Here is a 14,853-nt window from a genome sequence, read left to right on the forward strand (position 1 = left end):
GAACACAGAGACTCAAGGACAGTTTCTACCCTAGAGCTATGAAAACCATCTCCCCTGCTGACACACACGACCCACTACCTCACAGCCTGGACACTTCACCATTGCACTTTTTTAAAGTTTTGCAATGTTTATATTTATATATATATCTTACACTTTATTTGTGTCAATTACTTTCCCATTTGTATTTATACTTCAAAGTCTATTTGTGCCATTTTTCTTCTTTTTGCTGGAAGCTGACACTTCCAACTGCAATTTCACTGTGTATGTAACGTATGCATAATGACAATAAAAAGGATTCTGATTCTTCTGCCTCATAAATGTCTGCTGAGTGCAGACGCTAGTGTTGCATTCACACTTATTTCTCCACTAAACTACAGAGACTCAAACCAAACAACAGCATCAATGGCTGATTTGACCTGTAGTTTCTCATTTTTTCTGACCACAGTGAGGATCAGGGAAGTGTAAAAGATTCAACAACACTCTGGTACACCAGCATAATGCTTGACATTTGCACACCCTCCTGTCATGACTCAGCCTGCCGACAGTGGCCAGTGATGGTCAGGTAGCTTCGTTCAACAATCAGTAAAAAAAAATTACTTCTGGACCAAATATTGGTGTCATCAAATGTTCTCAAAAAATAGTCTTTAAACAGCTTTCAGATTCTAATGGGGATATTGTTTATTCAATGCAGAGGTTTCAAGAATAAACATGAGCAGACCTCAAGATTGAACTATCTAAACAATGCATTACAACTTCTCATATACTTTGCAACTTCTCCAACTCTCCTCCTTCTCCTGTAAAACCACAGCCAATTATTTTTTAAAAGACCAATCAAGGTGTCTCTGCCACCATTTTGTTTGATTTTAGTCATGTCTGAGGGTGTATGGTCTAAGCATGGCAGATTTTCAGCTACCTCCATTTTCAAAAAAACACCATCCTTCAACTTGCACCTGTGTCCACGTCATCTACTGCTTACCTTAGAGAGAGCATCCCCTGTCTAGCTCGTACAAAAGAGCATGTATGCCACTATCATCTGTCCTGCACCTGCAACCGCTGTTTGTTCTTTTTTTTTTTTAATCATCTTGGTGTTATTCATTGTGGGACAGAGTGAGAGTGCTGCTTTCCAAACTGGACTCATCGTGGACAGCTAAAATCTAAAGGAAGAATTAAATGTTATCAAAGACCTTATTAAAGTTTAAGTGCCTGTTTCAGTGGCTGAATCAGTTTTTTTCTTCCCCTTATGGAAAATCACGAAGAGAACATTAAGAGGGATCCACAAAGTAAAGATGATTGATGAAAGGAGAACAATCAGCAGCTGCAAAGAGTTTTATTCCATGTAGAATAAATGAAACTAAAAGGAAACATGTTGATCTTTCTATCTTACCAAAGAAAAGAGCAGCAAGAATAATCCACAGCCAACGTTCCATGTGTACCACAAGTTTAAATCAGCAGCAGAGCTGAGCTGATGTTTGAGATTTGTTCTCTTCCCAGCAGCGTTTCTTATTGACTCAATTGTTAAACACAGTGCAGAAGTCATGTAGCACCTCCTTGATAATGTGGCCCTCTAGTGGAGCTAAAAAGCTGAGTTCAACAGCGGAGGAAAGACTTTTAGCAACTTGTCAGAGTGTCAGCTTGTGTTTTTGTACAGAGTTTTGTTGTTTCCTGTCACTGTGGGCCTCAGAGCACAGTAGTACACAGCAGAGTCAGACAGCTGAAGCTTCTGGATCTTCAGAGACACTGATGTCTTGTTGAGTTTTGCATCATATCTGTCTTTATGGAACTCTGGAGCATTATCATCTCCACCATAAGTACTACGTCTTAAAATGTACTTTGGAAAGCGAAATTCTTGTTTGTACCAGAACAAATCAGAACTTGTAGCAGTTGTCTCAAAAGTACATCCCAGTATAACTGTGTCTCCTTCAGCAGCAATGACATCTCCTGGTGGCTGAATCACTTTATCTTCTCCTTTACACTCTGGAGAAGAACACAACATGCAGAGGAAGACATGAATCAATAAAGATGATTGATCAAAGGAGAACAATCAGCAGCTCTAAAGAGTTTTATTCCATGTAGAACAGATGGAACTTTGTGATCTACTAGTTTTTCTCAGTCAAACTCTGTTCATGTTAAATATGTCACCTACCTCTTATTGTGAGCAGAAACAAAGTGACAAACAGACTCAAGTTCACTGACAGCATCTTGAAGATGAAGACAATCTGTCTGTTTTGTGGATCGAACTCCACTGTGAAAGTTTGTGTGTTTTCTGTACTTGAGTCCCAGTTTAGCTCCTCCCTTCATCCTTTCCTCCTTCCTCTCACAGCTCTGACTAACAGTGTGTTTGTCTCTGCTGCTGCTCTCATTCACTCACTAACTGAAGATCATTGGAGGAGAATAACATGTACAACTGTGTGTTGTCTGCATGCGAGTGTTTCCTGACAACATCATTAAGCAGATGCATGTATTTGTTAAATTGCAGAGGTTCCAGGATAGAACCTCTTCAGCATCTGAGGTTATTTGTCTTTTGAGAACTGAAAGAACCACCAGAAAAAAAAAGTCTTCAAGAGGATCAAAGTCGCTCTGAACTGAATCATGAAGCAGTCTGACAAGTGGAACTGTTGATTAGAACTGGATAGTTAAAGATGTTGACTAGAACTGAAACTGCATCCCTGAGGCTGCTCTGGTTATTGTCTCTCATGAACTACTGCTCACATCAGGTGGAGGTCTTTACTTTGAATTCTCCTGACTTGCCCTAACCTGTGATGCACCTGACCATAACATTTGAATTAAGCATGTGGAAATCTTCTCTTTGGCATCAGTTATGTGACTCTATAGCTGTTTGTTTCTTACAGGACATATAGATATGTAACAGTAAAAACTAGCAGGCATCGTCTTCCTCACCTGCAGAGTTCCACAGGGTTCCATTCTGGGTCATTTATTGTTTTCCATTTATTGGCACTCATTGGGACTGGTCTTCAATAAATATTCACAATCACCATTGCGCCCATGACACACACGCTGTATGCTCCCTTCAGTCTCACCAACTCCAAACAGAAATGATCAGAATCTCTCCTTCTAGCTGATGGAACAATGCAGATCCTTTTTGCGTATATGTTGGGTTCATTATCCTCGGATGTTAAACAAGAGGCCTGAAATCTTAAGTTGTCTTCAATTCTTGTCTCTTCCTCAATGCTCAGGTGACAAAGTTTTTACAGTTGTGTTTCATTCATCTCGTGCTGATCTCTGAGGTCAGATACTTCCTGTCTTTTTCAGACTTTGAAATACTCAGTCATGCCATCATCAACCCTAAATGTTGACTATTGTCATACAGTTTACTGTGATATCAGTGAGGAAACATTCACAGGCTTCAAATTATCCAGAATGCTGCTGCTCAGTTTTGAACTCATTCCAGTAAAGTAGCCAAATTAATCCAATTTCTACAGGCCTTGGCTGGTTACCAGTTAGTTTTAGAACCTATTTGAAGATTTTGTTGCTTGTTTTAAAGCTTTATACACTCAGTCAGTAACTCATTTGTTGTGTTTTAACTCCTTATGAGCCAGTTGGTTTGAGTTTGTTTGAGATCAACTGGCTTTATGAATCTTTCATCAGTTAATTGTCAACTATTAAATTAATAGCTAACAGTTTTGATAATATCTTTGAAAATATCTCTCAATGACAAAATCAGTGTCTTCCTTCAAAACATTAAAGAAAACTTTCTTTTATCATCAGGAGTGGTACCTAAATGTGATTTCAGCCCCAACCCACCAAATCCTCCCTGACAGCAGATACTGAGGAGGGTCCTGTTTTGACCCCCTTTGACTGAGTGGCTCCTGATGGATGATTTAACTGTTCCATCTCCAGCATGTTTGTGTGATAACTGTGTTTCCCCAGTTAAAGTTGTCTTTCCCCATCCTGTTTGTATTTTGGTGCTGTGAAAAAGTTGTTTTTGGTTGAGCCACTATTTTATCTTGTGTTCTCAATAATGTAACTCTCAGTCTCATTTCTACTGTAGGAAAAGTTAAATATGAATACATACTTTATAAAATGGTCAAATTTCCAGTTAAACTTAAATTTTGACTGAAGAAGACATTGTTGATTAGACTGATCCAGTTTACTTTAGTGTAGTTTATTTTAAACTGTACATAAAATCCAGACTAAGTCCTAACAAACAAGAGAAGTGTAACTGAGTGTGTCTCCCTCTAGTGGATGTTGTGGAGTTTTCTGTTGTCTTTGCTTCAAAGGTTTTTGTACAGAGTTTTGTTGTTTCCTGTCACTGTGGGCCTCACAGCACAGTAGTACACAGCAGAGTCTGTCACTGCAGCAGAGGAGATCTTCAGATCCATTTGGGTTTCTTGTTTCTTCACTGTAACAGACCGTCCAGGGACTGGATTCAAAAGTAATTCTCCCGATTCTGAATGAGAGATCAGGAATTCTGGAGGTTTTCCTGGATGTTGCCGATACCAGAAGAAATAATCAGCAGAACCTTTGGTGTATTTGCAGGTCAGAGTCACAGTGCTGCCTTCTAAACTAGACTCTTCATCCTTCACTGCAGTCAGCTGTTGACATCTGACACCTAAAGGAAGAGATAACTCTGTTGTTATTATTATTATTATTGTTAAACAAAGTTTATCAGAGCTTTTGAGATGATGAAATGAATCACAATGTTCTTCTGTTGTATCAAGTAACACACCTGTTAAGATGTAGAGAAGCAACACACAAAATCCACAATAATCCAATGACAGCATGTTGAACAAATTTAATGTTTCTGGTTTGTGTTTTAAAATGTGTTGAATGAGGAAGTTTGTGTCTCTTCTATAGTTCAGTAACAGCTCAGCTCCTCCCTGAATCCCTCCGCCTCCTCTTTGATCTGTAGTTTCTTCTCTCTGTTACTCTTCATTCTGACTCTAAGCAGGTTTACATCAGTGTAGACACAACTGTGTGCGATATACTGTCCTTTAAATATATTAAGTTTAGGAGCTGAAATATAACTGGGTTAATGTAGAAGTAGAACAAAACTTTCACATGTTCTAAAGTTATAAAGCATTTCGCAAGTATGACAATACAGATGCTGAAAATCCTTGACCAACAATTTAGACTAGTGTAAAGGTTTTCCTCTTCTCTAATACTGTTTGATCTTCATGAACAAACCAGTTACAAACCTGTAATGACCCACATTGTTTAAAGATGCAGAATTTGGCTTATTATTTACTTTTTTTCAGTTGTTTTTTTCTGACTACGGCAAAGAAACTCCAACAACAACATACTTGAGCAATCGATACAAGAGTAACAGAGTGTGTCTCCCTCTAGTGGATGTTGTGGAGTTTTCTGCTGTCTTTGCTCCAAAGGTTTTTGTTCAGAGTTTTGCTGTTTCCTGTCACTGTGGGCCTCACAGCACAGTAGTACACAGCAGAGTCTGTCACTGCAGCAGAGGAGATCTTCATAGTGATTTGGTTTTTATCACCACTCACTGTAGCAGACAGTCCAGCTTTTGATTCATTTTGTGATCCATAGTGAAAGATGAGGAACTCTGGAGGTTTTCTCGGTTGTTGTCGATACCAGTAAAACCGGTCAGCACCAGTAGCTTGTTTGGAGTATTTGTAGGTCAGAGTGACAGTGCTGCCTTCTAAACCGGACTCTTCATCCTTCACTGCAGTCAGTTCTTGACAGTTGACACCTAAATGAAGAGATAAACGTTGTGAAAGACCATATCAAAGTGTGAACTCCTGTTCTGGTGATTCCTTTAAAAAAGTTCCTTTCTAGGCATTTCTTCTTCCTGCTTAAACCAACCTTTTAGTGTGATCATCAACAAAGGAAACACGATCATGCAATGCAGTGACAGCATCTTCCACATACTATCTTTTATGTTGGTTTACATACTGAATGTATGTGACAGTGGGAGTCCTTTTGCTGCTCGTTGACAGTGTTGCTCCTCCCTGAACATGTTCCTCCTCTCATATCACTGGATGTTCTTCAGTATTGGGTTGTTTCATCACTGAACAACTTGACGTGAGTTCTGTCATGAAACTGGGTCGTCCATATGAAGGGGAGATGCAGCTGTTTTTGAACCTGCTGTTCTTTGAGCAGAGAAACACAGAAACATTACTGTTTCAGTCCTGATGGTTTAAGGCAGGAACATCCTCCAACAAGCTGCTGCTGTTGGTTAAACTTGATCCTGCTTCTGTAGAGGTGAGACATAAAAAACAAGGGTATAGAGTCTGTACTTTAGGAGCAGAGCTTTGGTTCTGTCTTCCTATTTAAATTCTGGGAAATAAATAATATTCCACAACATCTCATCATCATCAGAGCCACACTTCTGTTGTGTTTTACTGCAGTGAGGAATGCTTTGTTGACTTCCATTAAAGTGATAAAGGAGGTCTGAACTTCTCAGACTTGAAACTCAACAGCAACAATGGGGAAAACAGATGTTGATTAGATTTCTTATCTGTGTAGAGCCNAGATGAGGAACTCTGGAGGTTTTCCTGGATATTGGCGATACCAGTAAAACTCGTCACTAACAGCAGCTTGTTTATAGTATTTGTAGGTCAGAGTGACAGTGCTGCCTTCTAAACTGGACTCTTCATCTTTCTCTGCAGTCAGTTGTTGAGAGCTGACACCTAAATATAGAGATAAATGTTGCAAAAGACCATATTAAAGTGTGAGCATGTGTTCCAGCAATTTCTTTTTTAAAAAATCCTTTTTTGGCATTTCTTCTTCCTGCTTTAACCTACCTTTCAGTGTGATCACCAACAAAGGAAACATGACCCAGTAATGCAGTGACAGCATCTTCCACACACCATCTGTTATGTTGGTTTACATACTGAATGTATGTGACAGTGGGAGTCCTTTTGCTGCTCGTTGACAGTGTTGTTCCTCCCTGAACATGTTCCTCCTCTCATATCATTGGATGTTCTTCAGTATTGTGTTGTTTCATCACTGAACAACTTGACGTGAGTTCTGTCACGAAACTGGGTCGTCCATATGAAGGAAAGTTGCAGCTATTTTTGAACTTTTGCTGAGACACAGGAACATCCTCCAACAAGCTGCTGCTGTTGATTAAACTTGATCCTGCTTCTGTAGAGGTGAGACATAAAAACCAAGGGTATAGAGTTTGTACTTTAGGAGCAGAGCTTTGGTTCTGTAGTTATATTTAGATCCTGGGATATAAATAATATTCCACAACATCTCATCATCATCAGAGCCACACTTCTGTTGTGTTTTACTGCAGCAAGGAATGCTTTGTTGACTTCCATGAAAAGGATAAAGGAGGTCTGAACTTCTCAGACTTGAAACTCAACAGCAACAATGGGGAAAACAGATGTTGATTAGATTTCTTATCTGTGTAGAGCCACGTTATCAGAAAAACACAAAGCAGAGCAGAAGGAATCCTTTCAAAGCCAGGATGAGGCCTCTCTGCTTGCCATGATGATCAGGTTAACAGCAAGCTGGAACCACTGAATGACCTGGGACCACCTTAGCTGTGACTCACTGGAGAAGGATGAAGCATAAAGACTAACTTTTGTTTTTCTTGAAACAAGAGACTGGTCTTCTATGATTAAGGAGGGGCTGGAAACAAAACCAGCTGTTTTTTTTGTTTTGTTTTTTTTCCCCAATTGATCGTAAACAAAACCAAACTTGTCCATTGACAGAAAAAAATGGAGAGAAGATTTCATGAATGGTTTTAATTTGGTTATGTTGACAAGAACTTTCCATGTCTTTTTGAATTAAAATAATTTGTATTGCCCCTACGGGATAAAGTTATTTCAATTAAACTGATTTGAATGTCAGCTGGTATCAGTCATATTTCAGACTTCCTGGAGTCAATAGAAGCAGAAACAGCTGATCAGTCACGAGACTTAAGTTAAAGTTAAAGTTAAAGATAACGATAAACTTTATTGATCCCACAGTGGGGAAAGTTCACCGTTACAACAGCTCCAAAAGAAAAAGTGTACAGTCAGTGCAAGAATAATTTAGAAACACACAGTGTAAATTGTAAGAAAAAGAAACAGAAACACACACTGAAAAAACTGCAAGAGAAAAACATTATATACAGAAGATTTTTTTTTTTTTTTTTAAGAAGATTATATACACAAGATGAGGTAGCAACAGTTGCACATAGTGGAGTGGGTTTGTTGGTAGTAAAAGTGCAGCAGTAACAGAGGTGCTAGTGGAGTTTATAATGCAGCATTGTATGTTAAATAAAGATGCTGCACAATGCTGCCATTACAGTCTGTTACACATTACGGTTGCCAGTGTTATTCTTTGCCTTGTCCTCTGTTTGGAAGTATCAATTAAAATCAGCAAATATAGAACTCTAGATGTGTAATACCAACTTGTCAGTAAGGGGAACTACATTTATTTTATTATTGTTCTCAAGGACAGTTTCTCAAGTGATTGTACTTTACATGAGTTCTTTTACACCATTCCATTGAAAAACACATTTTAAAATAATTCCTTCAGAAAAAGAAAATCTAAAAATAATCATTATACAAGTCAGGGCTGCTGCTTTTGATGACACTTTAGCACTTTTTTTCAGTTTTTAATGAATTATATTGACTTGTTTTTTTTTTTTTACATCGCAGTTACTTTATTTGATTATAGTCTTGTAACATGAGTGTCTTCTTTTAAATCACTTCTTAAAACTCATATTTATAGAATTACTTTTAAGTGATGTCTTCTATTTTTGGTGTCTAATTGATTTTTTGATGTATTTGTCCAATTTATTTTTTTAGTACTCTTTATTTATGTACTTATTTACACATTTATTTCACCTATTTACTATTACTACTGTTGCTATTATGCTTAGCCTTGTGTTCATGGTCCTACCGTCCATTTTCTTTTATTCCACTTGTTATTTTTCCTTACTTGGATAGTTTTAGTTCTTCTATTATTTCCTGTGGTGTTGTTGTATTTATTAATTTTGCGATTTTTTTTTTTACCATGTGTAACTGTATTTCTGCTTCTGTTTGGACTGACCAGCCTTCTATTGTTTAATGTTCTTCCTAAGTTTCCTTCTTTTTTGCTCTGTCTGTAAAGCCCTAAAAGGTGTACTATAAACCAATAAGTCATTATTGTTATCTATCCATCCAGAGCTATTTAACACTGGGCAATGAAATTGTCTCGTTTGCACACTCCCATATAGATAATAATAAAAATAAAATAATAATAATACATATATGTATAAAAACAGACAAACAAACAAACAAAAAATAAAACAATAAAATAAATAGATACAAAGGAATAAAAAAGAGACAGAAACTAAGGTGCATATACTATTTACAAGTAGTGGCATCATTGAGGTGATGTAGCAGCAGATAAACATTTAAAGTGCACAGTGCCTGGTGACACATGTTAACGGAATTGTACATTGAGCATTGAACATGCAAACTCCACGCAGAAGGATCCCAGTTATCAAATCATATTTCAGTGTGTCAGACTTGGAAAGTTCCATGGATTCACACTCCGACCAGCTGGTGGCGGAAATGACGTACTGAAGAAGAAGAAGAAGAAGAAGAAGAAGAAGAAGAAGAAGAAGAAGTTTACCGGAAGACGGTTGTGTTTTTATCTCAGACCAGTGTTTTTAGCAGTCTAAGTAACGATGAGTTCCTTTCAGAATCTGAGAGAGATGGTCAACGAGCGATTGACTGCTGCTGCTGAAGAAATATTCACAGAGTTTGAGAAAACCATCGTCCAGTACGAGGAAGAGATCGATCGTCAGCGCAGACTGCTGGACAACATCTGGAAACCACAGACAACGATACACACGACAGGTATGTGGAACTGTGATGATCTGGATGCAGGAAACAGAAGAGAAATTGACTGAACTTTTGGGTCACTGCAGAATTTATATACTAGGGAACTAATAAACCATAAAAACTTACAGCGGACTGACTAATATGCTAACGGGTTAACTAGCAAAGGTAACAGTACAGTAAACTGACAAGCTAACGGGACAACAGGACGTGTACTTGTGGTGTTTGGAGTTTCTGGAAGAAGTGAATCGTTCAGGACATAACAGTGATCATACCTGCTCTGTGCCTTCCTTTATAACCAGTCCAGTGTTTTTATCTGTTGACATGGCTTTAAAGACACAGTTCAACTCACATAATCCAGCCAGATAGAGAAGACTCAGTTTATTATTCGCATAATCAAAACAAAGTCTATAACCTTCTGTAGATACTTTAGTGGGGTCTATTTTGTAATTATGGCAGTAATGGTAAATGGTCTGCACTTAGCGCTTTTATACTTTAGTAGTACTCAAAGCGCTTTACAGAGCTGCCGTGTAAGGCCTGCCATTGGGAGCATCATCGGGTTCACTGTCTTGCCCAAGGACACTTGGACTGTGGAGGGGCGGTGGAGATTCACCAACCCGCTCTACCACCTGAGCCACAGACGTGCACCGGGAGTGTTCACTATTTATGTAATGCATTCATTAAATGCAAATACTTCTCAAAACATATTTAAAAAATCAAAGTGGCCTGCCGCTTGAGTGTATTTAGATTTATGTTCGTATAATTAGCATGTATTACTGTTTTTTCAAAGTGAATACTGACCTAAAATTTGATTTTAAAAATTTGATCCCAAATCATATTGCTGTACAACAAAATTGCAATTAGATCTTTTGCTCAAATCATTAAGCTCAAGTTAAACTAAAATATACTTTTTCAGATGTGTGTTTTTTTTTTTACACATCTTGGGCACCTCCTCTTGGAGGTTTTACATCAAGTCTAGCTGGGAGGAAATCCTGGGGTCAAATGCACTGATAAGACCATATACAGTGTGTCATCAGGCTTAGGAAACACCTCTGGATCCCCCAGGAAGAACTGGAAAATGTTTGTGGGGAGAGGGATGCTTGTTTCGACTACAATCCAACTCTGGATAATAGGAAGAACATAGATGAATAAATGCTTGTGTGTTTTTCTGTTATCACATGAATAACATTTTTCTTGCTCTCTTTGTCCCTCCAGACCTCCCACAGCACAATGTTTGTCAGAAAGAGGAGGTTCTCATTGAGCAGAAGCTCTGTAACCAAGAGATGAAGTCCAATTTGGACCAGGAGGACCTACAACCTCTACAGATTAAAGAGGAACAGGAAGAACTGTGCATCAGTCGAGACCTGGAGGACCTAAAACCTCCACAGATTAAAGAGGAACAGGAGGAACTCTGCACCAGTCAGAAGGAGAGGCAGTTTGTTGTAAAGCAGGAGACATTTACCATTATGCAACTTCAGTGCAAGTCCAAATTTGAAGAATTATCTGAAGAAATATTCAGAGTCTTTGAAAAAGCAGTAATCCAGCATGAGGAAGAGATTGATCGTCAGCACAGACTGCTGGATATCATCTGGAAATCTGGAATACAGTTACACAATACAGGTATGTAAAACTGCCCAGTCCTAATGAATTAACAAATGAAAATGACATTTGGAGAATCCTAATGAGAGCTCTACATGACATTTACTTCTCAGGGAAACTGTAGTCAGCAAATATTACACAGCAATAATGCAATTGTTTTCTGGTCTGTAAACACATGACATTAAACCTAAAATATGTCTAAGAAACAGCAGAATTGAACTTAAATTATTACAGTCCAGCAGTGTTTCCTGAGCCTGACGGTGGTGAGTGTCTTGCCTGTTGGCTTCTCTTTATTTTCATTTTCTTGTTCTGTACAAATGAAAATTAGACAATTTGTAAATAACTGTTGTGCCTCCTCTTGAAAGAAAGTGTGGGTCAAAGCTGGTACTCCTTTGCTTGTTGGGAGGTACTGTTGTAACATTACCAGCAGAAGAGAATTCGGTGCTCTGACCAGAAATGTCTCCCCTGGCTTACATTAATCATTCTCGTAAAAACATTTGTTTTGGACTGGCTTTCAGACGTTTGGGGTCAACACATGTTCATCTTTAGTTTTAGGCAGCTTAACACTTGCTCATAAGCTTTTATTGCACTTACAGTGGGCTAATGACTGATGTTATCTTCATTTTATCTGTGTTCTCTACTCACATTTCATAGGTATGTGTTTCCTGAAATGTATTGATGGCATCAAATTCTAAATGAGTGGAAACGCTTTGCTTAGTTTCTACATATGTTGCTTTTGTTATATTTTCATACAGGTATAGGGTGTCAATGATTTACAAATCATAACATCCTGTTTGTGTTTAAATTTTACGCAACATACCAAATTTGTTGGAAAATGAGTTGTGTGATCTGAATTAAAGCTGCAGCTATGGGATTCTTAATGCTGAAGTTTATATGACCAGCTGGTGGTTTTAATAGAAAAGACATCGAACTGTTGGAGTAGCTGAAACTACAAAACCCCTCCATTTACACTGATTGTAAAGCAGTGTTGCAGAGTGATGTTTCTTCTGCCTAATAAACAGCCTTTTCTGAGTGCAGACATTGGTGTTATGTTGACGCTTATTTCTCCACTGGACTACAGAGACACAAACCAAACAACAGCATCAACCGTTGATGTGACCTGGAGTTTCTCATTTTATCTGACCGCAGTGAGGCTCAGAGGAGTGTAAAAGAGTCAAACACTCTGGTGCACCCAAATAATATTTGACATTTTCACAACCTCCTAATGGTTTAAACTTGTAAGTACTTGCTGTTGACATTACTGATCTCTTTCTTGTGTCCCTTTGTCCCTCCAGACCTCCCACAGCCATGTGTCTGTACAGAGGAGGAGGTTCTCACAGAGCAGCAGCTATGTAACCCAGAAAGGAACACCAGTCTGGACCAGGAGAACCCAGAGCTTCCACAGATCCAAGAGGAACAGGAGGAACTCTGTACTAGTTTGGACCAGGTGGACCCAGAGCCCCCATGGATTAAAGAGGAACAGGAGGAACCCTGTACTAGTTTGGACCAGGAGGACCCAGAGCCCCCATGGATTAAAGAGGAACAGGAGGAACTCTGCACCAGTCAGGACCAGGAGGACCCAGAGCCCCCATGGATTAAAGAGGAACAGGAGGAACTCTGCACCAGTCAGGAGGACGAGCAGCTCGTACTGAAGCAGGAGAAGGACACGTTTATGGTGACTTCTACTTATGAGGAAAGTGACCACAGTGAACCAGAACCAAACAGTGACCGGCTTTTCTCTCACATTTCTCCTTTTGTTGAGAGCCGAGATCAGGCAGGAAGTAAGCATGTGGAGTCAGGATTATCCAGAAATTCAGAGCTGGAGCAAAAGAAAAGACATAACAGAAACAGCAATTACAAAAACACTGTCGACGTCTCATCCATGTCAGAGAGTCACTGTGATACTGACACAGAGAAAAAGACTGTAATATGTGACGTCTGTGGAAAAGCCTTTAAAGATAAGTCCAATTTAAAGAGACATTACAGAATCCACGCAGGTGAGAAACCATTTGCTTGCAAAACATGTGGGAAAAGTTTCAGTCAAAGTAATCATTTGAAAGTCCATGTGAGAATCCATACAGGTGAAAAGCCATACCTCTGTAACAGCTGCGGGAATAGATTTAGTGACCATACAGCATTAAAAAGACATACAGCAATCCACACAGGTGAGATGTATGCTTGTGAAACATGCGGTAAAAGTTTCAGTGGCAGCGGTCCTCTGAAAGTCCACATGAGGATACACACGGGTGAAAAGAAGTACCTTTGTAACACCTGTGGAAAAAGGTTTAGCGACCTTTCAGCACTGAAACGGCATACAGCAATTCACACGGGTGTAAAGCCGTACCTTTGTAACACCTGTGGAAAACATTTTAGTGACGTTTCAACATTTAACAGGCATACAGCAATCCACACAGGTGAGAAGCCATACCTTTGTAACACATGTGGGAGAAGATTTCATACGTTATCACACATTATGCGTCACATGGCAATCCACACAGGTGAGAAGCCGTATTCTTGCAACATATGTGGGAAATGTTTCAGTCAAAGTGGTAATTTGAAAGTCCACATTAGAATCCACACAGGTGAGATGTCATCATCCTGAAACATCTGTAGGAAAAAATAATCTGAGAACTAAGCTTGAAACATTAAGAAGTGGTTCAGGTTAAAAGTAGATCTTTGAGATCAGAAATTCTACCTGCTGGTGCTGTACGACCAGCATGCTACAAAAATACTATACAGGGATTGGAGGGACTCTGAGTCTCCATCGAAGTGCTGATGGATGAGAAGACAGCAAAATACAGGCTGTCAGAGTCAGTCACTGTTGTGTTTGAAAATTTGTGGAAATTTGTGAGCAGTTTGACGATTTGACCAGATGGTGGAGAAGGGCTGCATCCATCTGACGCTCAAAGAAACAGCTGGAAGCAGCCAGTCAGATAAATGCTACGTTTTAAACTCCTTCATTTAAGAATAAATGTGAAATGTAGAAGGTGCTTTTGTTTCTTAATTTTTTTTCAGAGTATTGTTTTGTTTGAAATAACACTAAGGTATTTTTATCACTTGATAGTTGACAAGTTTTTGTTCTTTTGTTCATAATCACTTTAATATATGTGCTGCTAGTTCGACTTGTAGCGCTTACTGCTTACTGACTGGAAACACTTTTAATCTTTATACTACTGTTTACTGTTATGCACTAAAACAGCACAAAGTCAGATTTCTTGTATGTGAAAATGTACTTGACAATAAAACCTTTCGTATTCTTATTCTGATGTTTTTTTGTTTTTTTTTTAATGAAGTTGAGTGTTTTTGTTGTTGGTTTTTTTTGTTTTTTGTCATTTTAGCAGTTGGGCTGCAAGGTGGCGCAGTTGGTAGCACTGTTGCCTTACAGCAAGAAGCAAGAAGGTCGCTGGTTCACGTCCCGGCGAGGACACCCGGGATCTTTCTGTGTGAAGTTTGCATGTTCTCCCAGTGCAGCGTGGGTTCTCTCTGGGTTCTCTGGCTTCCTCCCACA

General features: G+C 39.0%; 2 protein-coding genes and 2 gene segments (V, D, J or C); 2 read left to right on the forward strand and 2 right to left on the reverse strand.

Annotated features, from left to right (window-relative positions):
* Positions 1–1,519: 1,519 nt before the first annotated feature.
* Positions 1,520–2,230, reverse strand: LOC103374665 (T-cell receptor alpha chain V region RL-5-like). The segment is given in 2 exon segments: positions 1,520–1,974; positions 2,144–2,230. Coding segments are annotated over 2 exon segments (402 nt in total).
* A 137-nt stretch (positions 2,231–2,367) lies between these two features.
* LOC103374673 (Ig kappa chain V region 2717-like) lies at positions 2,368–6,818 on the reverse strand. The segment is given in 3 exon segments: positions 2,368–2,415; positions 5,376–5,671; positions 6,726–6,818. Coding segments are annotated over 3 exon segments (399 nt in total).
* A 2,774-nt stretch (positions 6,819–9,592) lies between these two features.
* Positions 9,593–12,894, forward strand: LOC103374674 (trichohyalin-like; the record flags this gene model as incomplete). The annotated part of the gene is made up of 3 exons (XM_008304791.1): positions 9,593–9,764; positions 10,962–11,366; positions 12,641–12,894. Coding segments are annotated over exons 1-3 (831 nt in total), but the record flags the coding sequence as incomplete, so codon positions are not given.
* A 6-nt stretch (positions 12,895–12,900) lies between these two features.
* Positions 12,901–14,605, forward strand: LOC103374666 (zinc finger protein 239-like; the record flags this gene model as incomplete). The annotated part of the gene is made up of 1 exon (XM_008304787.1): positions 12,901–14,605. A coding segment is annotated over one exon (1,047 nt), but the record flags the coding sequence as incomplete, so codon positions are not given.
* Positions 14,606–14,853: the final 248 nt, after the last annotated feature.

This window comes from Stegastes partitus, unplaced genomic scaffold (genome assembly GCF_000690725.1).
Source record: "Stegastes partitus isolate 25-593 unplaced genomic scaffold, Stegastes_partitus-1.0.2 Scaffold2321, whole genome shotgun sequence".
Classification (NCBI taxonomy): domain Eukaryota; kingdom Metazoa; phylum Chordata; class Actinopteri; family Pomacentridae; genus Stegastes; species Stegastes partitus.